The sequence below is a fragment of the Canis lupus genome, chromosome 30 (genome assembly GCF_003254725.2).
Source record: "Canis lupus dingo isolate Sandy chromosome 30, ASM325472v2, whole genome shotgun sequence".
Classification (NCBI taxonomy): Eukaryota; Metazoa; Chordata; class Mammalia; order Carnivora; family Canidae; genus Canis; species Canis lupus.
In genome coordinates, this window is record NC_064272.1 from 22,897,247 (window position 1) to 22,923,172 (window position 25,926).

Genomic DNA, 25,926 nt, shown 5'->3' on the forward strand with positions numbered 1-25,926 from the left:
GGAGCCAGCAGGAGACCCTGCCGTTTTATGATACCTGCTATGTACCAGCCACTTTACTAGATATTTTGTAACCAGAATTCTATCTCTATGTGTTAATTTTGACAACAACCCAGTAAGATAGATGTTATGATTCCAGTATTTCCAATGAAGACACCACAGAGGCCCAATGAGGTTTAAAGTACATGACCCAGTTATGTAGCTGGTAAGTGGGAAAGCAAGGGCACAACCCAGGTCTATGTGTCTAGCTGCAAAGGGTGTGCTTGTTCACTCTTCCGTTCTGCTTCCAAGTTAGAGATGACTATGCCTGGACAGCCCATGACCAGGTGCTTTTGCAAAGTCTTTGGGGAGACTGTAGAAGAAAGAAGAGGAGATGTATTCTGTGTTGAGAGGGTCCCAAACCTAGCTCTCAGGCCCCAGCTGGAGCATCACAGGGTGGGCTTTCCCCCATGTCACTCCTTCCAGATGGCTGACATTGTTGAGGTGTCCCGTGTATCAACACTGGAGCTCCAGAACCAGCTGGATGAGTACAAGGAGAAAAATCGCAGGGAACTTGCAGAAATGCAAAGGCAGTTGAAGGAGAAAACGCTAGAGGCTGAAAAGTCACGTCTGACTGCCATGAAACTGCAGGATGAGGTAATGCCTGGCGGGGTCAGCTCCTGGTTTACCCCCTGTTCCAGTATCCTGTGAGACTGCTTTGAAACTCTTCTAGGAAAGATTCTGGGTAGATCTGAAGACAGCATTTGGGCTTGATTCTTAGTGTTAACCCTTAGGCTGGTTATATGGGGCAAATGGCATTCATTCTAAGACAAAGTCCCAGGGCCTCTAAGGTGAAATTGACACAACTTTAAAGTGACCATTTTCTTGATTAATCCAAGAGTTTTTGCCTAAAATGTTTAGCTGCTATTTATGGAGCACCACTGGTGTACCCAACTGTGTCCCAATGATTCATGTGTATTAATGTTTTAATTCAGCCCTAGAACAAGGATTATAGTAAGCAATTGCTTTTTGCTATTCATTTAGAAAATAGAGACTTTTATTAGAGTGAGTGTGGTGGATGAGAGCTTCAGAACAACAGTAATGGAGACAAAAAGAAACAAGGAATTTATGAGTACTGAAATTATTAAAACATATTTTTAGTTTTATATTTAGGAATAGTAGAGCAAAGTAACTCAAATGTTAGCTCCCTTCAGTCTTGACTTGCAAAGAGCTGAGAAAAATAAAGGGAATGTTTTTGATTATTTTAATGAGAAACTCAAGGCTCTGAAACACAAGTACAGTGTATGCAGATTTCTTGCTATGCCTCTTGCCAGCTGCGTGACCTTGAGCAGCTTACCCCAAGTTTCTGAGCATCTGTTTTTCCCTCTTTAAAAATATACCAAATAATGATTATTTAATAATGAAATGAGATAACACGTGAGAAGAGAGCAGAGGGTCTGTATATCCTGGACACCAATGGTAAGGCTTTTTTTTTTTTTTTTTTTTTTTGGTAAGGCTTTTTAAAAAAAGTCCAAGGCTTGCTTTTTTTCATATCTAGTGCCAAGAGCGCCAGGATTCCACAGGAAAACAAGTTTTTCTTTAAAAAACAAACTTTTAGTATCTTTGATGATCAAAGAAATGTCGCCCGTGAGTCAGTGCTGGAACTGTGTGAAAGAACAATGGGTATTTATTACAGACTTCTGGAACACTCCTGAAAGTACCTTGATAACAGGTCCCCTCTGCCTGCAGGGCCATATGATGTGGGACTCCATGTATAACTGCAATTAGCATAATGACATCACAGTTCTCTTTGGCATTAAATATAAGGCCATTTGCATTTCTATGGCCAGTAGGAAGAGAGATTCTGATACTTGCCAGAACACCAACAAACACATGGTGTCTTTTGATTTCAGAAAAGTCACAGTATCATAATGACCCCTGCAAAGCGCTTCCTGTTGCTTTTTTGTGTAATGGTTATGATTCTGCTAGAATCTTCGGATTGGAAGGCACTTTAGAGAGCCTCTAGTTAGATGAGGAAACAGATCCAGAGAGATTAGTGAAAGCCAGGAGACAACCAGTATGGTTTATAAGAGAGCAGTTGTTCAAAAAAAGATCCGTTACGATGAGAACCAAGGTGGCCCTTCCTAGACTTTTCTCAGTGGCACAGCCCTGTGAGACACAGTTTCCATCTGTATAGCAGAAACGGACGCCTCATCATTCTGGAAGGAAACTGCAGGCCGATACTGCCCTACATCAGGCTGTGGAAGCCAGTACAATTGTTGAAAACAAAAGGGAATTGACAAGCCAGGGTCATTCTGGATCCTTGGAAAATTCAAGTTTACTTCCTCCGTTCACTGCCCCCAGCCTGTGTTTTGGTCAATCCGGAGTTAAAGCTACCCATTAACACAGAAGTGCCAGGAGTCTATCCTCAGGGCAAAGCTCTGCCTTCTTTGCTTTAAGAGAAATAGATATTTTACAAATTTTGCCTTTGGTGTGGAGCTAGAGAAGTTCTGCTGAAGGTAATCTTTAGGGAATGAAGACTCCACTGGCTCATTATCTGGATCCCACTTAGCGAAAGGCAGTTCTGACTGCTTAAAGGGAGCATGAGGGGGTTCAGAAGCTATCACAGCTATGTGATTCCAGACACTGTCCGCATTCTCTGAGGCATGGCCTTATCGAGTACTCTTTTTTGACAGAACCCTTACGATATCTTAAGAGGGACTCTGTTACCACCAGACGAGACGAGGGTCTTTCTCTGGAAAGGTCTTTTTCTAGGTTATTCTGTTCTCCTAGAAAGTCAGGGGTTCCTGTCAGCCTCCATGAGAGGAACCCATTGCCTAGTCTTCCTGCTGGGCTTTCTGAAACTAGCTTACCCTGTTGGGCCCCCCCTAAAGACTATCTTTGGGGCTTCCCCAGCAGATCTGTGAAAATCACCCCCAAAGGATGCTGTTCTCTTAATGGAATTTGCCACTCACTGTCATATACTCTCCCAAGGAACGAAACCGCTGATGTAGTTTGTTATTCCTAAGACTGCTTTCACCCAATACCTGTAAGAGGGAAGGAAGTTGGAAACAAAGCAGATAGCCTTGGTCTTCACTGAATCAATCCACACAGGTGTTGGAGGAACACCGACAGTGTGCTGAGGTGGCCGGTCCCCTGGGGAGATTCCAGAGAAGTAGAACAGGGGAGATTCCAAGAGCAGCAGAAAATCCTGGACAACCCCTGGAGTATCAATCCCTTTGTTGCACCTTCTTCAAAGCTGTTAGTTCAGTGCCACCTTGTGGATGAAAGAAAACACTGTAAATTATGACTGAAAAGGATTTTCTTCTAGAAGGCAGACGTTTTCACCTAATAAGCACGTTTATATTATTATTAGATTTTGTGCCTGCAGGGTTCTGGGGGGGTCATTAATTTAGTTTTTATTTTGCTCTCATTTTGACCCTCCGTTGAGGTGATGCTGGTACAGGTGGGTAAGAAATTGTGCTGTGGAAGCATGTACCAAGTTTGGTGGCTTTCAGGTGTTTTTGGCCATGACCTATAAGTAAGAACTATGTCTCGCATTGCAACCCAGTAATAGGTACATCCATACAAATGTATGAGTGTCTAGTACAAAGGTTTCACAAAACCATATCTGCTGATACTCTTCTCTGATATTTTCAATTGTGTTTAATTTCAAAATGCTGGCCAACATCTGCTTAATTGAATTTATAACCCAGTGGGTTGCCAGTGGTAGCCAGAAAGCTGGTGCTTTTTACAGGAGAGGAAACTGAGGCCCAGAGGAAGGTGGAACTTGCTCAGGGTCTTCTGGTCTGCAGTATGTGGGCATTCCCCCGTCACCTTTGGGGTCAGCCTCTGCACTGTCTCTTCAGATGCTTTGCTCCTGGTGTAGCCTGGCTAACCACCCTCTGCTCCTCCTAGATGCGTCTGATGGAGGAGGAGTTACGGGACTACCAGAGAGCTCAGGATGAGGCGCTCACAAAAAGGCAGCTTCTGGAGCAGACACTCAAGGACCTGGAATACGAGCTGGAGGCCAAAAGTCACCTCAAAGATGACCGAAGCAGACTCGTCAAGCAGATGGAGGTCTGTAGATCGTGCGAGCGTGAGCTGGGGCCTACACAGGGCAAGCATAGGACACAAGAGAAGTGAGCTCTCTGTGCACCCCTAAGCCTTTGGGATGTCTTCAGTGTTTATTCTCTGAAACAGCCAGACATTAGTAAAGTCATTTCTTGGTTTGAGGAAGAAGCTGGTGGTTTGTAGACTCATGGGACTCAGAGCCAAAAGAGATGATGAAAACAGTTTAGCACAGTGCCCTCATTGTCTTGAAGAGAAAGCAACACAGAGCCCCAAAGAGGCCAGGTGATTTTACATAAGGGCACACAGTGCATTTTCTGTTGGATGCTTCGGGAGGTGCTTCCAACTACAGAGGAGACAAGATGGCTGTAAATCTAGAGAGAGGCTGAACTGTGCCTTGGACCCAAACCACCTAACTCCTAGGGACATAGGTTTCATTTATCATAACACATGCTGCATTTCTGTCTCCTGATTCTGGCCCATTTTTTACTTTAAAAATATTTATTTTTTTATTAGATTTTGTTTATTTACTTAGAGCGTGCGCACACATGCACGAGCAGAAGGAAGGGCAGAGAGAAGGAGAAGCAGACTCCCTGCTGAGCAGGGAGCCTGATGTGGGGCTCAGTCCCAGAACCCTGGGATCATGACCTCAGCCAAAGCCAGATGCTTAACCCACTGAGCCACCCAGACACCCCTGGCCTATTTTTTTTTTTTTTTCTGATAGTTGATCCAGCTTTGCTAAAGCTAGCAGCAAACTAGTTGCTAGTTCATTTTTGGATACTACATAAATATATAGTCCAAGACAGTATGTCAGAATGTGCTCACTGGGGTCACCAGCTGGGGGTGACCTCTTTACAGGATGTATACACAACATGGTTGAAAAATATGAATCAAGTAATAGAATCTAAACATGAACAAGCTGTTGAGCAGGATAGGAGTAACCTTAACATCAGCTTGCCTGAGCGTGTAAAAAAGAATAATCTTAAAAAAAAAAAATGAGAATAATCCTCAAGAACAAAACCAGCCCCAAACCAGAACACTGTGCCCCCCAAACACACACACAGCCCATATTCCAATGAAACTTAGAGAAGGAGAGAATCAGCCCCAGACCAATGGGAGAAGTTAAAATTGTCAAAGTTTTGATTAAAAACTGTGCTCAGGGATAGGGAGAGGTAATTTTTAAATTTAAAATCAATGGAATTTCTGATTCAATTTTGCAAATAAATAGAAATAACTTTTAAAACCTCCAGGGGACTTACTAGCAGTTTCCATCTAGAGGGTGATGTTGCAACTATTAAAGATTTTATTAGATGGGCCTTTTTAGATGCTAGAATAACCTGGTTACGGTTTTATTGTTCTTTTGTAGGATTGCTGTATATTTTGCTATTGTCCTTGTTCTGATCTCATTAGAGGGGGTCATTTTAAGGCAAGCTAAGGTCAACCCAGTTAACTAGGAAGTGATTTTTCAAGGACCCAAACAATCTGGTTCAAAGCGAGCTAAAGTCGTGTCAGGCAGTGGTGTGAGAACCTTTGGTGTAATGACCCCTGACCTGGCCCCCGGAATGCTCCTGGTTGGTTTTGAATACTGCAGATTTTAGGCAGGAAGAGAGGTGAAATCACCTCCACACCCTGTGAGGAGGTGATTTTAGCTAAACATTGGGTTGTCATCCCCTTCTAGAATCTTTCTCACTGAAAAGAACATTTCCTTTTGCCAACTCAAGGGTTAGAAGCAGTGACATAGCTGAGTTTCTTTTGCCCATGTGTACTATTTTAGATATTTCTCCATTAATGACAAAATGAATAGCTCTCAAGGCCCTACCACTGAGCAGCTTGCTGGAGGAATGTGTCCTGCCCTCAGAGGCAGCTGGCAGGACTATCTTGCTGTGACTAATATCTTGCCCGTTCCTTCACTAGCACTTAACAAATTAATTCTCAGGACTCAAGAGCTCTCTCAACAATGGGCATTTTCTGTAAACTCAGAAACTCAGTGTCTGTTTTATGTAAACGCAGCACCCTCTGTGATTTCTGACCAGAGAAGAACTGGCCCTGGAGGAGTCAGGGACCACTGAACAAACAGGAGGTTCGGTGCAGAACCCAGTGCTCTGTTCTTCGTTGGCCTTTGGACTTCTCAGCTCATGGGAGAGAGCTTTCTGGGCTCCTTGGAGATTTCGTTCACCAGCATTCACAGGGAAGGCATTCACAGACATGTACTCATTCACAGGAGTTCTGAAAGTCTGAATTTTGGCCTTTGCAGAGGCATCCATAGCTTGTCAGCCCACTTTGACAATTGCAGAGACGGTGTTTATGTACAGATGCTGCAGAATCGTGTTTAAAAACTCATGATGCTGATTGCTTTTTAGTAAGTGTGGTGCTGAGTTAATCCAGACATATGACAAATTGGCTAGTGACAGGAGAAACATGTGTGCAAGCCTCAAAAGCCCCCGTTTCTAGGTGGGGTGGTTTGTGTTAGAAGCCTCTTTTTTCATACATGCAGCTACTTTGAAATGCCTTTCTCTCAGCACTCAGTGGTGTTAAATGAGCCAGCAAGGAAGACAGAAATGACAATTCTTCAGTATGGATTGGTTTAGCAGAAAGGGTCACTGCTGTCTCCATGTTACTCTGGTGCAGATTTGGGACTGCACAGTGCAAAGTGTATGAGGTGGCCTAGAAGAGCAGGCAAGTGGGGCACCTGGGTGGCTCAGTTGGTTAAGCGGCTGCCTTTGGCTCAGATCATGAGCCCAGGGTTCTGGGATTGAGCCCCACATTGGGCTCCCTGCTCCATGGGGGAGTCTGCTACTCCCTTACCCCCATACCCTGCTCATATTCTCTCTCTCTCTCTCTCAAATGAATAAATATTTTTAAAAAAGAAAATGAAAAACAGACAGGTGCAGTAGTACATCATGACCTTTATTCCTGCAAGGCTCTTGGAAACTCTGAGCAGAAGGGAGGGAAAACATTGTAGAGCTTGGAATTTTTAGAGAAGTGTGTCTTGGATGATGTGTGAGCTCCCGCATTGCCTTTTAACAGATAACTTAGAGACCTTAGGCTTAGGTAGATCTTTGTGAATTTATTGATTCATAAGGGGGGAAAAAAGATGTGAAGGAAACAGGCTAAAATTTCCTTAGGGCTTATGTTAGGGTTTGGGGTAATATTTTTTTCTCCTTTCATGTATCTCTGAAATGCACAATTACATCTTACATTATGAGCGCATTATGAGAGCAATACAGCATGGCAGTATGACAAGTAGATCATCCTTGTCTCTCATAATATTCAAATTCTCATGATACTCAGCTTTGATCTGCCTTTGAGGTTTGCTTTTCCCAGGGCCGTCCTTGCATTCAGCTTGGGTCAGTGCAAGTCCAATAGGGCTGTGTTTGTGTCTTCCTCTTTTATTAGGACAAGGTGTCTCAGCTGGAGATGGAACTGGAAGAAGAAAGAAATAACTCGGATTTGCTCTCGGAGAGGATCACTCGGAGCAGGGAACAGGTACTGTCTGTAATTGAATGATGAATGGATTGTCCTTCATGGATAAGGAGACGTGGGAGGTGAAACCCAAGGATTCAGCTAGAGGAGCGAAAAAAAGTTCTTGCCTTACAGACATAATGGAAGATTGAGTAGTGTCTGCCATAGTAAGCCATAAAGAGAGAGGTATAATATATAACATAAAGCACACAATGTGGAAGCTTCCAGAGTGGTTGTGGATAACAATCTATTAGCCATGATAGGTGAAGTGCTTTTAGAGCGGAGGCTCTAAGAAGCATTAGTCCAATAAATAGTTGTGTGAAATTTGGTAGCTGGTGCCATGGAAAATGAATGATATGATGCAGACGTTTCCTTTAAGAACTTTACAAGCTAAATAGCAATACAGACACTTATGAAGCCTTCACAATGCAATAGCAGCCCTTGCAAGTGAATGCTTTTTGCAACTTTCAAAGGTAAGGAATTCCACTTCTCTTCGATCTGTACAGCAACATTGGGAAGCAGCCAGCAACGTTTCTGGCTGTCCTCACACTGTAGATAATAGAACTAATTTCCTAAAGGACACTCCATGTAATCCCAAAGTTTCTGAATTTTGTTTGCATTTTTTAATAAGAAAAAAAAAAAAGTTTAGAGTGGCTAGGTTATATCCAGGGGATAGGGAGTCCTATCGCTAGAAAGCAGTGGTTCCTTTAACTGGTTGTCATGCCCAAACCATTTGACAGATCAAATGTGGAAACACTATGGGACAGGATGCAGAAGATGCAGTGGCAGTTTTGAGGAGAACCTATATTCATTCACTAATCTGAGTCTCTTTCATTTACATGATACCTATGGATACCTGTAGAAACTTCTGAAGGGATGTACTTTCAATGACAACATAGTCGTATGCTGCCCTTCTGAAAATGGTACTGGAGAAACCATACATAGACATCTAGAAAGCCCCTCACCTTTTGATTTACTTTGGCCACTTTCTTTTTTTTTTTTTTTTTTTTTTTTTTTTTTTTGGCCACTTTCTTAATTAAACAATGCAAATAAAACCTAAAAGCCTTGGATGATGCTGAATACAAAACTGAGGAAATTATCTGTTTGAAAGATTAAAATTAAAAATCTGAAATACAAGTTAATTTGGGCAAAATTTTCTTTATCCAAAGAAGCTCTTTCCTCTGGTCACTCTTCTACTTGGGCACCTGCCCCACCTTTCTGCCATCTGCATGTTCCAAAGCTGTGCCAGTGTCCTCCCACTCCAAGGTGGGAGCCGAGCCAGCTGGAGCTGCAGAAGCTGTAGGGAAAGACTTTCATGAAAGCCTCATGCCCAGGAAATGGTGCCTGACTTACAGTGTTGGATTGTCCAACGTTGACGCTTGAGCACTTGTACGTTCTTACTAAAATCTGCATTTTGTTAGGTTCTTTCCCTGGTATAAGAGCTGCTTGGTGATGCGTTCCTGCCAGCTTGGCTGAGCCGCCACAGTGCTGTGGGGCATTTTAGAATCAGCTAAGCATCACAATAGTAGAAGTGGCCACAGATTTGTTGTGCTAAAGCCTCTCATGCCTTACGCAGGAAGGAATGGTGGAAAGTCTGTCATCCTGTCAGTAACTGGGCAGGGAAAGCAGACTCCCAGGCCCCATGTTTTACACCAAAACCAAAACAGACGCACCGAAACAGAAAGTGATGGCCCAACATGAAGAAAACTGATCACTCAGACCAATTTCTTTGGGGCCCTTCTTTCTCCTCTCACCTGAGTGCTTGAGGTATAGAGAGCTGTTCTCCATGGTGTGGCCAAGGTCGAAGAGGCTTTGAGCCAAGAACTTTGAAGTAAGCCCAGGGAGGAGGTCAAGGGAACGAAGGCGGTCTGCTGGGAAGAGCACCGGCTTGCGAGTCCCAGGCCTGCCTCCTGCTCCAGGAGTTCCAGGAAAGTCCCAGCCTCTCTGAGCACAGTGTCTAAAGTGTGTGAAAGTGAGGCTTTTCTCCTAATTCCAGCACTGAGCTGCTCTGACAAGGCTGTGTCTAATCAAGCGTCTTGAGTCCCTCTAATTCCCCATCCTTCCTGATGTCTGAGCTGCGTGCCTGATGGGAGGGTTCCACAGCCTCTAGCCTGTGAGCCCTGTCCGTTCTGTTTTCCCCTTCTGTTTCTTTTCTTCTCCCTGCCTTCCCTGAGGTTGAAGGGCATAGGGAGGTAAAGCCTGGTGTCTGTCATAGTGGAGGAGAGGAGCTTCCTGTTCACCTGATGTAGGAATTGCCAAAACAAGCAAAACAAAACTCCCAAGGTAAGGCCTCTCTTCTGGCCTTTGCTGCATCTGGGTTTGTGAGGAAGGGTGGCGTAGAGAACTAACTGACCAAACTTGTCTCACAGGACAGCATTTGATTCTTACTCAATGCTGATGTCAATCTGAGACTTATTTTTTTGCCTCTTAAAGTAAAAGTTCCAAGGAAGGGCCCTGAGTATAGCCAGGTGAGCCCTAATTTTAATCCACTTAGGTTAACTTATAGGGAGGGCCATGTGCCTACTGCCTTCCTGCCAGACTCAGAGAAAGGGGAAACTTCCAAAGCTTAGACCCCTTCTCTTCTGCCCCCCCCCTCCCCCAGCACTCACTGGTGATACCTCCATCTCCTAAAGAACAGGAAATGGTGGCTGTCTGGTATCTCCAGCTGATTTCTACCATCAGCCTTGGATGCTCAGCAAACTGCTTCCAGGCACTGAAAAGAAAGGCGTGGGGAGTTATGCTTTTTGGACCTTGCTCTCTTTAAATTGAAAACAAAGAGGTCACAGCTCTTACTTAAACTCTGCATCCTTATAAGCTCCCCTTCTGAATTTTGCTTTTGCCAAACATCTCTCGTTTTTTTCCCCTAGTCTTAGTGGCAGGGCTTAGATGGAAAAGCTAGGAAAAAAAGGTTTTCCTGGGTGCCTGAAAGCAGCTGCTTTCAGCTCTGTCATAATCGCATGGTCCTAGGATCCAGCCCCACATTGTCCTTGGGCTCTCTGCTCAGTGGGGAGCCTGCTTATCCCTCCCCCTCTGCCTGCCACTCCCCCTGCGGGTGTTCTCTCTCATGTTCTCTTTCTCTCTCAAATAAACACACAAAATCTTAAAAAAAAAAAAAAAAAAAAAAAAAGGCTCTTGGGCGGGGGGAGGTTTCCAGCAATATTAGCAAATAGCCAACCCGTTTCACAGAATCTTTGATCTGGCAAGGACTTCCAAGTGCCTCTCTTCAGACTTTTTGTGCAGTGCACAAGATATCTGAGGCCCAGCCCACCCCCCCAATCTGGCCAACACACATAAGTGGTCAGTTGCAGAGCTGGCCTTACATCTCCTGACCCCCCAGAGAGTGTTCTCTCTACCGGTGCTCCTAAGTGTGGTGGATTTCTACTGTGTGGATGAACAGCATTGTGGTAAGGCTGCAGAAATAAAAAACGGTCCCTGTCCTTGAGTGCTGTTTGAAGAGATGGAGGATGTCCCTCAAAATGGATAACTAAGAAAAAACAACAGATACTAAATGCCAAGTGTAGGATTCAGGCAGCTCACAAGGGAAAGAGTGATGGTGGGGGTTCTTAGAGGAAGGTGGACCTGGAGCTAGTTTTTAAAGAAAGGGTAAGGTTTAGATGAACCAAGGAGTGGGAGGGGAATCCTAGATAGAATGGATGAAGTGAATAAGGATTGGGAAGTAGGATATTTAGAGGAGCAATGAATGGACTACTGTGACTTGATCAGGTTTCTGGTTTCCTTAAGGGAATAATAGATAAGTTTGGAGAGGCAGGTTGAGGGTATTGAATGGACCCTATCCTGAAGGCAGTGGGGAGCCATTGAAGGTTGTGGAGCAGGCAGTGAAGCATACACAGTATTCTAGCAGATTAATATGATGGGATTGGGGGTAAGGACAGCAGAAAGGGAGACGAGGAGGAAGGTCAACTGGGCTGTTCCCAGGGACAGAGAATAGGAAAGGCAGTTATGAGATCAAACATTCTATCCTTTGTATGTTTTTTTTTTTTCCCCTTCTTGTGCATACATTTGACTTTCAGTAAATGCTGGGCACGGTATTTGTGAGTTCCTAGTCGTTCTTTTCCAACATGCTCAGGATGTAATTTTTCAGACTGATGGGTTCAGGAAATCCTAATAGAATTTTTTTTTCAAATATTTTTGGATGTTTGAATTTTGTTTCCAAATCTGGCTAACGTGAAGAAGGGATGAATTTACACCTGATAGAATGATGTCTTACTTTGTAACACAGAGGTGAGGAGTATTTGTTTTCTCATGCCAAATGTGGTTTCACCTGATGCAGGATGGTTCCTGCCCTGTAAGCTGAAGGAAACTTGATTTAAATAGTGGGTATTTTATGGGCCTTGGTCTGTTTAAGTCCAGAAAAATCGCTTTTGCTCTCCTTCCTCCAAAACCACGTATCCATTTACAATTGCTACCTTTACTGAGGATTCCCTACATGCCGTGCCCCCTGCTGTGCACGCTTCCTGGCATTGTTTTCAGGCCTTGTGAGCAAGTGACCACCTAGGATCCCAAAGATCGGAAGGGGAGCCAGGATTTGACTCCAGAGCCTCCTGCCTCCCACCTGTTCCCATCATTCCAGCATCAGACTTAAGACTAGTAAAGCACCCCTTCAAATACATTTGGGGCCTCCATTCCCAAGTTAAAAATAAGGCCTTGGTATCTCTTAAAATGGATAATTTATGGTCTCTTGGCTGTCCAGTGAGTCCAGGATTTATATAGTGGAAGAGAGGCCCAGCTTTGGTGTGTTGTAAATGTGTCATCCAGGCTGATGCTCTACCTTACTGGGCACTGCGTGTGGTTGCTGATGGTTGAGTATAGTTAACAGTAGGGCTGGACCTAAATGGAGAGACGTTTTCTTGGCCATGGAGGCCTAGATAACCCAGCCCAGTGGAAAGACTATTCATCTCATGTAGGCAGCTGGCACACAAGAGGAAAAATACCAACTCCAGAGCTTTGGGTGGCTTTATGGCCGTTCCAGGGGCTAAGTCTTCCTTGTTGCTATGGCAACTACAGAATAAATCTCAGTGGATAAAGTTGCGGACCTCTGCATTCATTTTTGGAACTGCTCCCAAGCTGTTGGCTCACACCTGCTCCTCAGTCTGCATCAGGTGATGCATCCAGCAGGATATGGTCCCGGGAAATAGGGCTCCTTTGGAGTCAGTGACTGAAAGATAAAAATGGGGTTTCTTTTATTTGAAATGACCCCAGTCTCAGAACTGCGTCCGACTATATGGGCGGCTCAAAACCCAATGTGTATAGTTGGTTAAGAGTGATGTTTGTCTCTTATGCTGAAGGATCTTCCTGGTATTTTTAATACTAGCTAGGAGTGTAGGTCACAAGGCCCTCCACAGCCCAGTGGTAAACACAGGTGATGGGGTGAAATATTGTTATTAGTGCTCATAAATATCTCTGGCTTCTCATTAACCCGGAAGGCAGCTGCTTCTAATCCTGAGAGCTGGCTCAGGTCATTGGGTGCCTCTGACATAAAACCCACTGGAATCTGATACTGTTATTTCCGATCAGAATGCTTGGGGTTTAGCATTCCTTCAATCCAGCTGTGATAAACTGTTGCCTTCAGCTCCTGTTCTGTTTTTAATTTGACTGGAAAGTTTTTGTTCGGTCTATTTAGTATAGTTGAAGGGTAAACAGAATGTAAAGCAGTAAGCTTATATAAAGAAATGTTTTCCCAGCCTCAGATTTATTTCTCTGGTCCAAAGGAGGAAGCTGGCCAAGCCCGAGGGCTCCTCTCTCTTCTTTCTTCTCCTCTTGCCAGTGAGGGCTCAGGGTAAGAAGGATCTGGTTTAGAATTTTCTCAAGTCATTGGGCTGGTCCTAAGGATCACTGTGTTGAGCAGAGCTAAAATACTTCTGGTTTACGGTGCAACCCAGCCTTGGGAGCATTGTCTGTCACTTCACATGGTATTCCTTGCATAAAGCTCCATGTAGTGGATTTATTTTGGAATTTTCTGTCAGGCTGTCCTTTCTGAAGAATTGAAGGAAGCCTATCAAGCTTGCTAAAAGGCCTGGTTTACAAAAGACTCAAGAAAAATGGACGGCCTGGTCACAGTAACTGTTGTTTTGTGATTGTACAGTTGTTCCTTCCTGTTCTTTACTCTGATTTATTTTACACTTCCATTTTAATAGTCATCTTTTGAGGGGATGTAGGTTTTTTGGGGGGTTTTGTTTTGTGTGTGTGTGTTTTAAAGATTTTATGTATTTATTCATGAGAGAAACAGAGAAAGAGAGAGAGACAGAGACACAGGCAGAGGGAGAAGCAGGCTCCATGCCGGGAGCCTGACTTGGGACTCGATCCCAGGTCTCCAGGATCACACCCTGGGCTGAAGGCAGCCGCTAAACCGCTGAGCCACCTGGGCTGCCCTGTACATGTGTTTTTTAAAAAACGATTTTATTGGGCAGCCCTGGTGGCTCAGCGGTTTAGCGCCTGCTTTCAGCCCAGGGTGTGATCCTAGAGACCTGAGATCGAGTCCCAAGTCGGGCTCCCTGCATGGAGCCTGCTTCTCCCTCTGCCTGTGTGTCTCTGCCTCTCTCTCTCTCTCTCTCTCTCTCTGTGTGTCTCAAATTAATAAAGAAAATCTTAAAAAAAATAAAAATAAAAACAATTTTATTTATTCATGAAAGACATAGGCAGAGACACAGGCAGAGGGAGAAGCAGGCTCCTCACAGGGAGCTGGATGGCAGGACTCGATCCCAGGACCCCAGGATCAGGCTCTGAGCCAAGGCAGCCACTTAAACGCTGAGTCACCTAGGAGTCTCTGTTTTTTGTGTTTTGTTTGTTTTGGTGTTTTGTTTTGTTTTGTTTTTTTAGAGCATCACCATTTGCCTGGGGCTCTCCAGGGTGGTCTTGAACCTGAGGAGATCTCTGGGCTGCTGCCCCCCTGAGATTGCCTCTGCACCGTGAGGCCTGATTCCTGGCAAGACCCAGATTTTCCAGTCAGTGGCACTGAGGGAGCAAGACTTAGGTCACTGGCCACTTCTTTAAGTCCTAGGGATTTTCCTAACCCCCAGTCTGGGCCCAGCACCACTGAGCCCCCTGCTGGCCCTTGAATCCCTCCCTGGTGCTGGTGGGCCTCACTCCACTGTGCAAGTCCTCACCAGGACCCTCTCTCCTAGTGCGATTTGCCCTTCATTGAGAGACCTGGGTCTTCCACGTTTGCCGAGAACAGAGAAAAAGAGTGAATGATTTTCAGCCAGAAAGCCTGAATTAGAATCCCAAGGCTGCTTCCTTCCTAAACCTCCCACCTGGCCAACGGGGTGATAACACCTGCCTCAGAGAGTGGCAGGAGGATTGATGGGCCCAGACATGCCCAGCACACTCGCAGTTGCCCCGTGCGTGTCACTGGGGGCTTTTGATCTTGGCCTTTTCCTCCTCGGTCCTGAGGCCTGGAGCACAGCTGCAGAAGCCACCCTCTGACCCCCTAAAAGCAGGTGCTATATATAAGTGACAACTACATCCGTGCCTCTGCTCTTCCGGCCTTTTATTTTCTTTTGGTATTTTGCAGCCTAATGCCTCATAGCAATAAAATTTCTAAATTTCTTTCTCTCTCTACAAGCCCATGGTTTTCCTTATCCCTCACTTTTTGGGAAATCATTTCCCTTTGCTTGCACCCCTCCATCCCTCCCATGCCTGTTCTAGGAGCCTGCCTCCCCTGAGTCCTGCATTATGCTCTCTCTCAGAGGCTCAGAGAAAGTTCTCTCTTACTCCATGCTGCCCCCAGCACCAGACCTGCATCCTGTTGCTCCCCACACTCGGGAGTCTCCCTGTCCAGCTCCTTTCTTGCAACTCTCCAGCGTTTGTGACTTTCCCCTTCTCTGTGATCCTCACCCTCACCTGCTAGTAGGTGTGGGGCCCCTCTACTGGAACTGTCTTTGGGGCCTTCAATGTCCCCAGCCCTTCAGTCGTAGCTGTCATCTCGTCACCCACCTCTTCGCGCCCAGCGTCTTCCCAGTTTCCGCAGTTGGGTTCCCCTCTCCACTGAACCCTCTGGAGCAGACTTCTTGTCCAGCTCGGGGTTCTCCCCAGACTTCCTTCTCCCCGACTTCCCTCAGTCCTCACCCCCCTTGGCTTTGGGGACAGAGCAGCATTCTGGTTTCATCCCAGCCTCCCCTAATGGGAGGAGGGTGCTCCCCAGGGCCTAGCTCTGGGGCCGCCTCATCCTTCATACGGTCCTCCTTGGGGAGCGCATCAGGCCCATGGCTGCAGCTGGTGGCACCCAGCCTCCGCACCTGTGTCTGCAGCCTCTCCTGGGCTCTAGGGGTACCGGGGGCCGTTACAGGGCCCACCTCCCCCAGGGGGTGAGGACTGAACAAGACAGCACTGTAAATGCTCAAAGACTCAAACCTTCCCTTGGTAAGTGCAACCCAGGTGTTTGCTCTTGTGACCGTGTTACCAGGCCCGGTGTGACTGCTCCCTGTCCCTGTCTCTCTCACCCTGCCTGTCCCCGGCCCCTGGGTGTGTCTAGTCCATTATCTTCCATTCCTCTGGTACCCTATCCTCTTCCTCACCTCTCACACTGGTCTGGGAGGCTGTGTTCCCTCTCCTGCCCCTTTCTCTACCCTGCCTCCCCCTGGCCTTTCAGGTGGGTCACAGCTGAGGGGCCCTCTCCCTGGCCCCCTAAGCCTCTGCTCTGACACCGCTGTGCACCACAGGTATAGGGCTTATTTGTTTGTCCCCCACGAGGCTACAAGAAGGGCAGGTTCCGTGTTGACTTTGTCAGCGCCCTGGGCTGATAATGTAGTGTGAAGGAAGGGACAAAGGATCCCATCATTCCCACACCGGCTGTTCCCCACCACGCAAGAGCGTGCAGGTCCTTTCCGGGGATACCCCTCGGCGTCTGGGGCAATGGGGGCAGCTGCTCTGGCCTGAGGATGGGAGCCACACGGCCACCCAAGGGTGGAGGAGACGCCGGAAGGGGCTTTCACTGCGTGACGGGCCACCTCGAGGGGCCTTCGCAGGCTGTCTCATTCCAGTGCCTTGTTTTAGAAAAGAGCCTGTCCCCCGGAGGTGAGGTGACTGAGGTCACGCAGAAGTGAACTCAGGGCCCGAGGAGAAGCCGGGCCTCTGCTGCTCATCTGCGTAGTTACTTCCCATCTCGGTGACAGTTTGACCGTGTCCTCAGTCACGTGCTGGCCTCCGCCCCGGCATGAAGGCCACCTCTCCTGCAGGAGGCACGTGGCAGTCCCGCAGCCCAGCCACGCCGACGGCCTGTGCGCGCTGGGGCTGTGAGCCTGCATTCGTTAGCTGTGCACTTTGTGCCCAGACGGCAGTTGCAGGAATATTCCAAGGCCTCTGCAGGTGGTTCTCGAGGGCTCTGGGCCCAGGCAGGTGGGAGCCGGCCTCGGGGAGAATTCTCCGTGCTCTGCCGCTGACCCTTAGCATCGCTGGCATTTTTCCCTGCTGCGTACAAGAGCGTCCCGAGGAGATTGCCTTCTTCCCAGGTCTTGGTGTTTTACGTGACCACTGTATTTGAACCCAAAATCCGTTTGAAGCCTTTGCATCAGGTTGGTCCAGGGAGCCAGGGCAGATGGAGTAGTGGGATGTGGGTAGGCTTGGTCTGGATTCTAGTCCTGCTCTCTCCGGTGACCTGCATAACCTCCCCGGGCATCAGTGTCCCCTGCTGTCAAATTCTGAATCCCCCTCACATAGAAGCCTGCGCTCAGAGATGCAAAAATATGTTTTTGGTTTCGACCACACAGGTTCTTCCTCACCTGTGGGCAGAGTCCCAGACTTATTCCTCAGCACTCCCTGTCACCCACTCTTGGGCCACCCATACCTCGCTGCTGTCATTCGGTTGCTTGCACAGGTGCAGGGTTAATGGGAGATGGGAGCCCCACCCAGGGTGGGCAGTCTTCCTCTTATTATTCTAGACCCCCCCCCCCCCCCCGGTCCTGCTCTTCTGGCAGAAGGGGGGGAGGGCTACCCCCAGCTAACACCCCCCCTCCCCCTCCCACCCCCCCACCCCAGGCCATGCTCTTCTGGCAGAAGGTGGGGCAGGGCTGGGCTTTTCGTTTATTCAGGTACTTGTGCAAGTGGTGAAAATGCAAGTGGAGACCAGGCCGGTGAGACTGTTACAGGTGCTCCCCGGGCATCCAGGGAGTATCTTGGGTACACCTCTTACCCAGGCTGAACCCCTACCTTATGAAGGTAGGGTGGTGTTATTTACTGGGTCACCCTGTCCTTACGGCCTCTTCAGGCTGCCCTCTGCTGGACAGTCCTGGGAACCGGGCTCTGGGGCCCAGTTCACTGCAGCTGAAAGCCTGCTGGAGATCGGAACAGAGGCAGGCCACAGGATTTCTTTCTGGGTGCTGCTCAGCTCGGCTCATTTCCTATTAACACAGACGAAATCCTCAGTAACATTTAGCCTTTGCCAGGTCACCTGGAGCCGTCCAGTGTTCTTGCTGACTTTTGTTTCTGGCACACAAAGGGAAAATCTAGCAGCGTCTGAGATATGCTAAGTGTAGAAGCCTTTTCTGAAGTTTGAACTTGGTCATGTAGCAGTCAGGAACTCACGTGAACACTAGCTCCCCTTTTCCTAGTTGTGTAGATCTCCAGCAAGCTGGATCACGGATTAATCTGGATTAGCTCGGATAGTTGGTGTTAACCATTGGAAGTCCTGTATCCTGAGAACATCCTCAGTCCTGGGCGAGCTGGCTGGGATGGTTGGTCACTATACAAGTTGATGAGCATCTCCCAGTGCCTTCTGCAGAGATAGAATTACCTACTTCCTGGGGTGGTTGTGGGGACATGATAGGTTGGTGCTTGTAGAGTACTGAGCAGGTGATACCAATTTTCTAGAGCTGCTGTAACTGAGCAGGTGCTACCAATTTTCTAGAGCTGCTGTAACTGAGCAGGTGATACCAATTTTCTAGAGCTGCTGTAGGCCATCAACGGGGTGGCCTAGAACAACAGAAATGTATTTTTTCACAGTTCTGGAGGCCAGATGTCTGAAATTAAAGTGTCAACAGAGCCATGCTCCCCTTGGACTGGTAGAAGAATTCTCCGTTGTTTCTTCCAGACTCCTGGAAGTGTTCTGGCTCTTTGGCACTCCCTGACAATAAATGCCTCCCTAAAGTCCTCCATCCTCACATGAAATTCTCCCTGTGTCTCTTTTCATGCAGCTGCCTTTTCTGGGTGCATGTCTGTCCCTGCATCCAAATTTCCCTCTTTTTGTAAGGCCCTAGTCATGTTGGACTATGGCTCACCCTAATGACCTCACTTGAGTTTGGTTACCTTTGGAAAAACCCTATTTCCAAATAAAGTCATACCTTAGGCACTAGGGGTTAGGACTTCAGGGTATCCAGTTGAGCCAATGACAGCAGGGTTTGCTATGACCACTACTGTTGCTTGTATCATTGTCTTTGCAATGATCGTTGAAACCAAGAGTATCTAAGAAGCAGCTCCTGCCTCCGAGAGGAGACTGTGTGCTGAAGAGGAGCTGGCTTGGTGGTTGGAATCTGGTACCCAAGGACCATTTCAGCATGAAGGATGTAGAGACAGCCCCTCTAACTACTGGGCTTTGTTCTGCTTGGTACAGATGGAGCAGATGAGGAGCGAGCTCCTGCAGGAAAGAGCTCTCAAGCAGGACTTGGAGTGTGACAAGATTTCCTTGGAGAGGCAGGTGAGGCTGGTTTTGGATTAGACGCCTTGGCGGGGTTGCCTTTGCATGGCACCCCAAGAACTCTGGGACATAACTCATCTGAGAGCTGGAGGTGTTCTGAACGCCTTTCCAGAAAGGTTTTCCCAATCATATTAAATCTGCTTGGAAGTTGAGCAGTTGGGAGGAGGGGAATTGCAGGTGGTGTCTTCTGGATCCTAAGAGGGCTAAGTTTTGACATAAAGGCAATGAAAAAGAGCCATGAGTTGCCAACAGAGCTTATTGGAATCATTCTTTTATATGCCTTTCATGTAAATTCTTCATTGAATATCATATATGATATTGGCAAAGGAGCCTATTTCTCCTGCCGTCCCCACCTCCCCATAGGTTTATAAAAGAAGAAGGCTACGCCTGTTTGCCTGATGTCCAGGAGTCCTGTGACAGCCAAAGATTTCACCTGGGCTCTTAAGGGAACGTGTTAGAATCTCTTTTCTTAGCCTGCCAGATGCTGAGTGCAAGGCCTTTCCTGGAGACATTCCTGGCTTCCCCAGGTCCCCCGGGGCCCAGCATCCTGTGCGGATGGCAGGCTTACCATGGTTGCTGTCCACTTGCTGGCTCTACCCTGTACAGAGAGCATGGCAGATCCACAACCCCTCACAGCATCCCTGTCTGATTCTAGAACAAAGATTTAAAGAGCCGGATTATCCATCTGGAAGGCTCCTACAGGTCCAGCAAAGAGGGGCTGGTGGTGCAGATGGAGGCCAGGATCGCGGAGCTGGAGGACCGTCTGGAAAACGAGGAGAGGTGAGCCTGGCCAGCTGTGGTGCAGAGCCCTGGCGAGCAGTGGTGCTCACACTACAGAGCGCTTTCCCATTTGTGTCTCTTCCTGTCCTCATGAGCCTTCATGTGAGGAAGGTAGAGTAAGTACAAAGTACAATAGACGAGAAAACCAAGACCCATCCAGTAAGTACTCGAGGAAGGTCGCAGGGCTGAGTATTGGTCAGTGAGACTAGCGCAGGACTTCCACGCCTAGTCCACAGCTTCCCCACTGTGCTGACTGTTCCTCCCCTCAGCATGCCAGGCTGCCTCATAAGCTCCCAAGTTTGAGCTCGATTACAGGCAGGGGTTGTCTGTACTCCGGAGCCAGAGGTATTGGAGCAGAGGCCAAGTGCTGTCTCAGAAGTGGGCACCCCAGTGGGTGGAAGGCACTTGGAAGCAGAGGGCCGCAGTCCTTTTGAGCAGGTTCTCTGCAGCTATCTCCAAGATCATGGCCCAAGGCCCAGCACCAGGTTGAGCTCGACCGGCCTCCGTTATTACTCCTGGCTCTTCAGCTTCCTAGAAGGGGTGACAGCATTATATGTATCCATTTTCAGTAGGCCTTTGGGACTGGGCTGGGGCAGCCTGGAATAGACCCATAGTGCTTACACTCTGGCAGCCAAGGACCCTCTGCTGTACAAAGGAAAGCCTGGAAGGACTAAGGGCAGGCGGCCCTGTGGCCTCGGGCAAGTCACTGCCCTTGGTAGAGCCTCCATTTCCTCACTGGTCCAGGGAGCAGCCCTTTCCTCCTGGACCGGGTTCTGCGTGTCTCCAACTCTAAGCTTCGAATTGACCAGGCCACCTGGCTGGAGCTTCCCTTCCTCCACAGCCTGGCCTGGGCCTCCTGTGGGGCTGGATGAGACAGTCCTCGGTTCTGTTCCCCCTGCCCTTCCAGGGACCGGGCCAGCCTCCAGCTCAGCAACCGACGGCTGGAGCGGAAGGTGAAGGAGCTAGTGATGCAAGTGGACGATGAGCACCTGTCTCTGACTGATCAGAAGGACCAGGTGAGGGCACCTCTTTCTCAGATGAGATTTTATGCCCCGGGCGGGTGGGTGAATGGGTGATACAGTTGTGGAGGCTGAGACTTCCTGTTTTCTCCTCTCCCCAGGTACATCATAGAAAAATGGGGCCTTTCTAGCCTACTTTAGTGGGGGGCTCAGCAGCCCTCAGCCCCAGAGCTGAGACTGGTTGCTCCCTTTGCCACCTCTTGGTGCCTGGGGAGATGGTGGCTGGGCCGCTGACCTCTCTGTGCTGGACTCTTTTCCATCCCAGCTGGGCTGGGCCACCAGCCAGCACTTAACCTGCCTTCTCTCCCAATGCAGCTTAGCTTGCGCTTGAAAGCAATGAAACGACAAGTAGAGGAGGCCGAGGAGGAGATCGACAGACTAGAAAGTTCTAAAAAGAAGCTGCAGAGGGAGCTGGAGGAGCAGATGGATGTGAATGAGCAGCTGCAGGGACAACTCAATTCCATGAAGAAGGACCTAAGGTGGGCGAGTGTGGTAGCCCCACAAGGACCATGATCCCCCTGACATTTGAGGAGAGCTTGACACCGTCAGGGCATTCTCACTGCTGGTGTCTGAGCATCAGCAGTGGTTCCTCATTGTCGCCTTTCGGGGTTGCCCCATCCTAGAGATGAGAGTGGCCATGTCCACTTCGGTCACCCTACACATGTTCAGTAGGATCGCACATGTGTCCCCCACTGCCCCCTGATGTCAGGCAGGCAGATTTCATCCCTCTTGTCCATAAGGGGAAACAAGCTCAGAGCAGGAGGCCTAGCTCATACCACCCTGGAGGGGGCAGCTCCTAGACCAGCCCTTAGGACTCCTGCTTTTAAGGAGAAATACAATAAGGTTTGGGTTCATACCCTCATAAAGACTAGACTGTCTTGGACCTGGTCTCAGGAGAGAACTGCTTCTAAAGCTCCCCTGTCGTGATCATAAGGGGCCTGGAGTTAGGGGGTCACTTCCCTGCCCTAGGGTCCCTGGGGTGCAGGGCGAGGTTGGTTTTCATGTTCATCCATAGAGCTGAGCCTTTCTCAGAGGCTGACAATGCTGGCAGCATGGGTGGTTCTCTTGTAAATGGACAGGGACCCCAGCCCTGTTGAGAATTCTGTAAATCGGACCTGTCTATCAAGAACCTGGCCCCGGGGCTGGCATTGGGGTGCACCATGTAAGGGGGCACCAAAAATCTCAGTAATCAACATAATTAATGCCATATTACAAAAAGTGAATGCAAACAACCCATGGTCAACAAGATACCAAACTTATCAACTAAGCCTCAGTCAATATCGGCACCCTGACGAGACGTAGTGTAGCTCGAGGCCGAAGGAAGCATCGGTACTACTGAGCTTGTCCCAGCCCTGTCCAGCCCTCCTCTCGCCAGCTGCCATGGGCAGTTTGTTCCCTGTCGCTCATGGAACCATCAGGTGCAGACCGACCGGTTCGCGTGCTTCTGTCCCAGCCAGCGGGGTGGGGAGAGGGGAGCCCCAGACCCTCCCTCCATCCCCTGAGAGACAAGCTGCAGCCCAGGACCCGGACACATGCCCCCTGTTGTCTCAGCAGACTCAAGAAGCTGCCGAGCAAAGTGCTGGACGACACGGATGATGATGACCTCAGTACGGACGGGGGGAGCCTCCACGAGGCGCCGCTGAGCTACACCTTCCCCAAGGACAGCGCTGCCACCAGCCAGATCTGAGTCCCGGGGCTGCGGCGGTGGCCCGTCACATGTCACAGGGCCCCGCAGCGGGGAGCGGGAGAGGTGGTGTCTGTGCGGAGCGGAGACCAGAGACCCAGAGACCCGGAGCCCTGTGCACCTCTTCTTTGCAGAGGCTGATTCCTTCCTCCACATCGCATAGGAGCCACCACTCACCGTGGGGTTCGGAGAATATAATTTGGCAGGAGGAAGCCCCGGTTCTGCACAGCTGTCCGCCGGCACCCTTTGCAGGGGTGCTCCTGCCCCCTCCTACCTCCCCTTGCCAAGGGAAAGGGTCCAAAATGCTAGTTGTTATTTAATAGCCCTTGTGCAGGGGAGGAGATGGTGAATAGACTGTACATATTTTAATCCAGATTCTCCTGGGCTGCTGCTGCTCCATCGTGGAATGTTACGGAAGCTTCGTAGGGCGGCTTGTTTGTAAACTCCACACACACATCTGTCTTACTATTTTTTAAAACGTGTAGCTACTAGATTTTAAGTATTAAGACACAGAGATGAGAGAGAGTAGAATGGAGACTACTTTCGACATCAGAGATGGAGAAAAGGAATTGTTGGGACAAGGAACAGTTGAGCCTCAGGAGAGAAACGCAAGTGGTCTTGAACGGCTTATGAAGGGAGAGAAAGGCAGAAGGTCGCATGTGTCTGTGGCCCCATGGGGGCCACTATCCCTCGGTTACTTATTTTATTTAGAATTTTGTTAAAATTTCTGGACCATGCTGAGACCAGTTCTCAGTCACCAACTGCAATTTCTTTCCCACAGTTGTGGGGTAGGGAGACTTTTAAGTAAAGTTTTTGACAAATGATGTGGTTTCTGGAGGGTTGAGGTCCTCCTGTCATTTCTTATGGGTCCTTTCCTCCCTCCATCCACATCAGGCCTCCAAGTAGCCTCCTCTGCCTGGTGGTTGCTGGGTGAGGAGTGGAAGGGCTTGGGTCAAGGCTCCTGGACGTACGTGTGAAGAAGGGGTGGGCAGTGTCCAGGAGGTCACAGGGAGAGGGAAGAGAGGAAGTAAGCAGGGTGTGGGGGGGAGGGAAGAAAGGGAAGTTCTTGAAAGCTGGGGGATGTGTAGACAAGGTGCAGATTGATCTGGAGTTCAAGTTTATGTCAGGAAAGCGAGGGGAAAAAATGAGAGACAGGAGGTGTGTCTGTGCAGACTGGAAGGCTCCTCCCAGCCTCCTGGGACAGAGGGACATCGGCTGGCACCAGGCACAAAATAACTGGGGTCGGATGAGGTCTGGGATGAGATCACGTTGCTGGGACAGCATTACAGGGAGCATGGAATTGAGAACTTGCAGTCCTGCTGTATCCCGGTCCTTCTGGCCTTCCTGGTGTCCCCTCCCTCTCTGACTATTCCCAGGTATGTCCAGAGGCCGAGTCCAGCCACACTGGGCCCCCACAGGTCAGGGTCAGGGTGTAAAGCAGGCAGCTCAGTTGGGTCACAGCCAGGGAGAGAACCGTGTAGGATGTGTGTGTGTGTGTGTGTGTGTGTGTGTGTGTGTGTGTGTGTATACGGGGGGCGAGGTGATAGTATTCAGTTGTGTCTGCAGTGTCCCCAAGTGTCCTAAGAGGAGAAGCCCCTGGACCAGAGAGCTCTGTGGCAGTTACCATGAGGAGCAGGGAGTTTCAGTGCCCTGCCTACCCCAGGTCACAAAGCCCACCGAACAGGATTCAGAGTGATCAGCCTGGTTTATGGGCAGGTGTCACCATCCTCCCTCCCCAACAGATGAGGCTCCTGGAGCCACGAGAGCCAAGCCCTCTTCCACCTCTGCTGCCTTGGAGTGGTTCTTGCCTCTACTTACTCATTTGAGGTGTGGAGAGATTCCTCCCTTGCGCTGTTCATTCATTTAACAGTTATTAGGCATCCACCATGTGTCCGACGCAATCCTTGGCACTGGGATATTCCGTAAGAGACCCAGATCCCCTCCCAGAGTGTGGTTCGGGGAAAGGGGGCAATGACAATAGTCATACAAATGGATGCAGAGGCTGAGCCCCTCCATACCCAGCCCTGGAGCCCCTCTGTCCTCCTGGGGACACAACAAGCCTGACTCACTGGAATTCCCAGGGGGTTCTTGGACCCTCAGTAGAGACTTGATTTCCCTGCTGGTTCCGCTATCATTAGATATTTGCCAAGAACTCGGCCTAAAAATGCCTCAGCCCACTCATAACTACAGGTGGGAGATGAGAAGATCGGAAGATGCAAGAACTTGGGGGGGTGGTGAGTGTCTATCTTGGATTTGTGAGAAAGTCACTGCCACTGTTTCCGGCCAGTTCCTTGTGGTAGCTATGAGGCTTGGCTACAAGAAACAAAAATGCCAATGGAAAGAGAACACAAGTCACTGTCCAAGAGGGTTGCATCCTCACAGTAAAAGACGGGCTGTTGTAAATGTTAAATGCATCATCCTGCCGGGGAATGGTGCTGGCACTGAGGCATCATGCAGTGTAGCGGGGTGGGAAGAACATTGGACTGGGACTTGAGAGATGTTTTAAGTCCTCACTCTTCTTGCCCTGTGACCTTGACAGGGAGTGACCTTGATGGGGCGTGTGCTCCCAGAGCCCAAGATTGCCTGGAATAAATGAGGACCATGGTGCAAGGTCCTTCCTTTCCAGCTCTGACATGCTATCATTCTTTGATTTTATTATATACTCATATTTTTGTTCATTGCTTTAAGGACTAACCCTACTCAAGAATATTTAGCTAGCTTAAAAAGAAAAAAAAATTATTTAATAAACAAATATGTGGCCAAATGCAATGCTGAGGAGACAATCATCGTATATCTTTATAATTTTTCCCCCCTGCTTCGGAGCGTCATTTGACAAAGGCAAGAGGCTTATTCCGTTGTGCTTCGGCTTTCGAGTATGTTTGATTGCTTTGATTTGTCATGGGGAAGAGACGTTTGTGTGCAGCTACCTCCATGTACGTGAACTGGATAAAGCAAGGTTTGCCTTTCAATAAATGGTGTCACCCGACAGGACTCTTGACTCTCCCATTATTTTGACTCCTTGTTTTCTCCAGAGCTTGGCTCTATGCCCACCAAGAAACAGCCAAGGTGAATGGTGGTGGGAAGCTGCTTGAGGAAGTGGAATTTGGTGGCATTTCACTCCCAGAACCGGTTTCTGAAATTAGAAGAGCGGGAGTGGGTCAGTCAGTACACACTGAGAGAATTCATGCGCCTGCACATGGCAATGTTCTACAAAATCCAGTCTGCCCATTTGCAGAAAAAGGCAAAATGGAAATGAGAATAAACAGACACGCCCTGTTTGTTCCTTG

General features: G+C 48.5%; 1 protein-coding gene across 6 annotated transcripts in view; it reads left to right on the forward strand.

Moving 5' to 3' along the window:
- CGNL1 (cingulin like 1) overlaps positions 1–25,630 on the forward strand; it is a 186,820-nt gene extending 161,190 nt beyond the window's left edge. For 5 of the 6 annotated variants that reach the window (XM_025472669.3, XM_025472672.3, XM_025472673.3 and 2 more), the window contains 8 exons: positions 463–633; positions 3,895–4,056; positions 7,444–7,533; positions 19,073–19,156; positions 19,812–19,936; positions 20,844–20,952; positions 21,271–21,434; positions 22,510–25,630. In XM_025472669.3, the coding sequence (XP_025328454.1) occupies positions 463–633; positions 3,895–4,056; positions 7,444–7,533; positions 19,073–19,156; positions 19,812–19,936; positions 20,844–20,952; positions 21,271–21,434; positions 22,510–22,642 (1,038 nt within the window). In that variant the 3' untranslated portion in view covers positions 22,643–25,630. The remainder of the gene's footprint in view (positions 1–462; positions 634–3,894; positions 4,057–7,443; positions 7,534–19,072; positions 19,157–19,811; positions 19,937–20,843; positions 20,953–21,270; positions 21,435–22,509) is intronic. The other variant, XM_049104133.1, reaches the window with a different exon arrangement.
- The last annotated feature ends 296 nt before the right edge of the window (positions 25,631–25,926 follow it).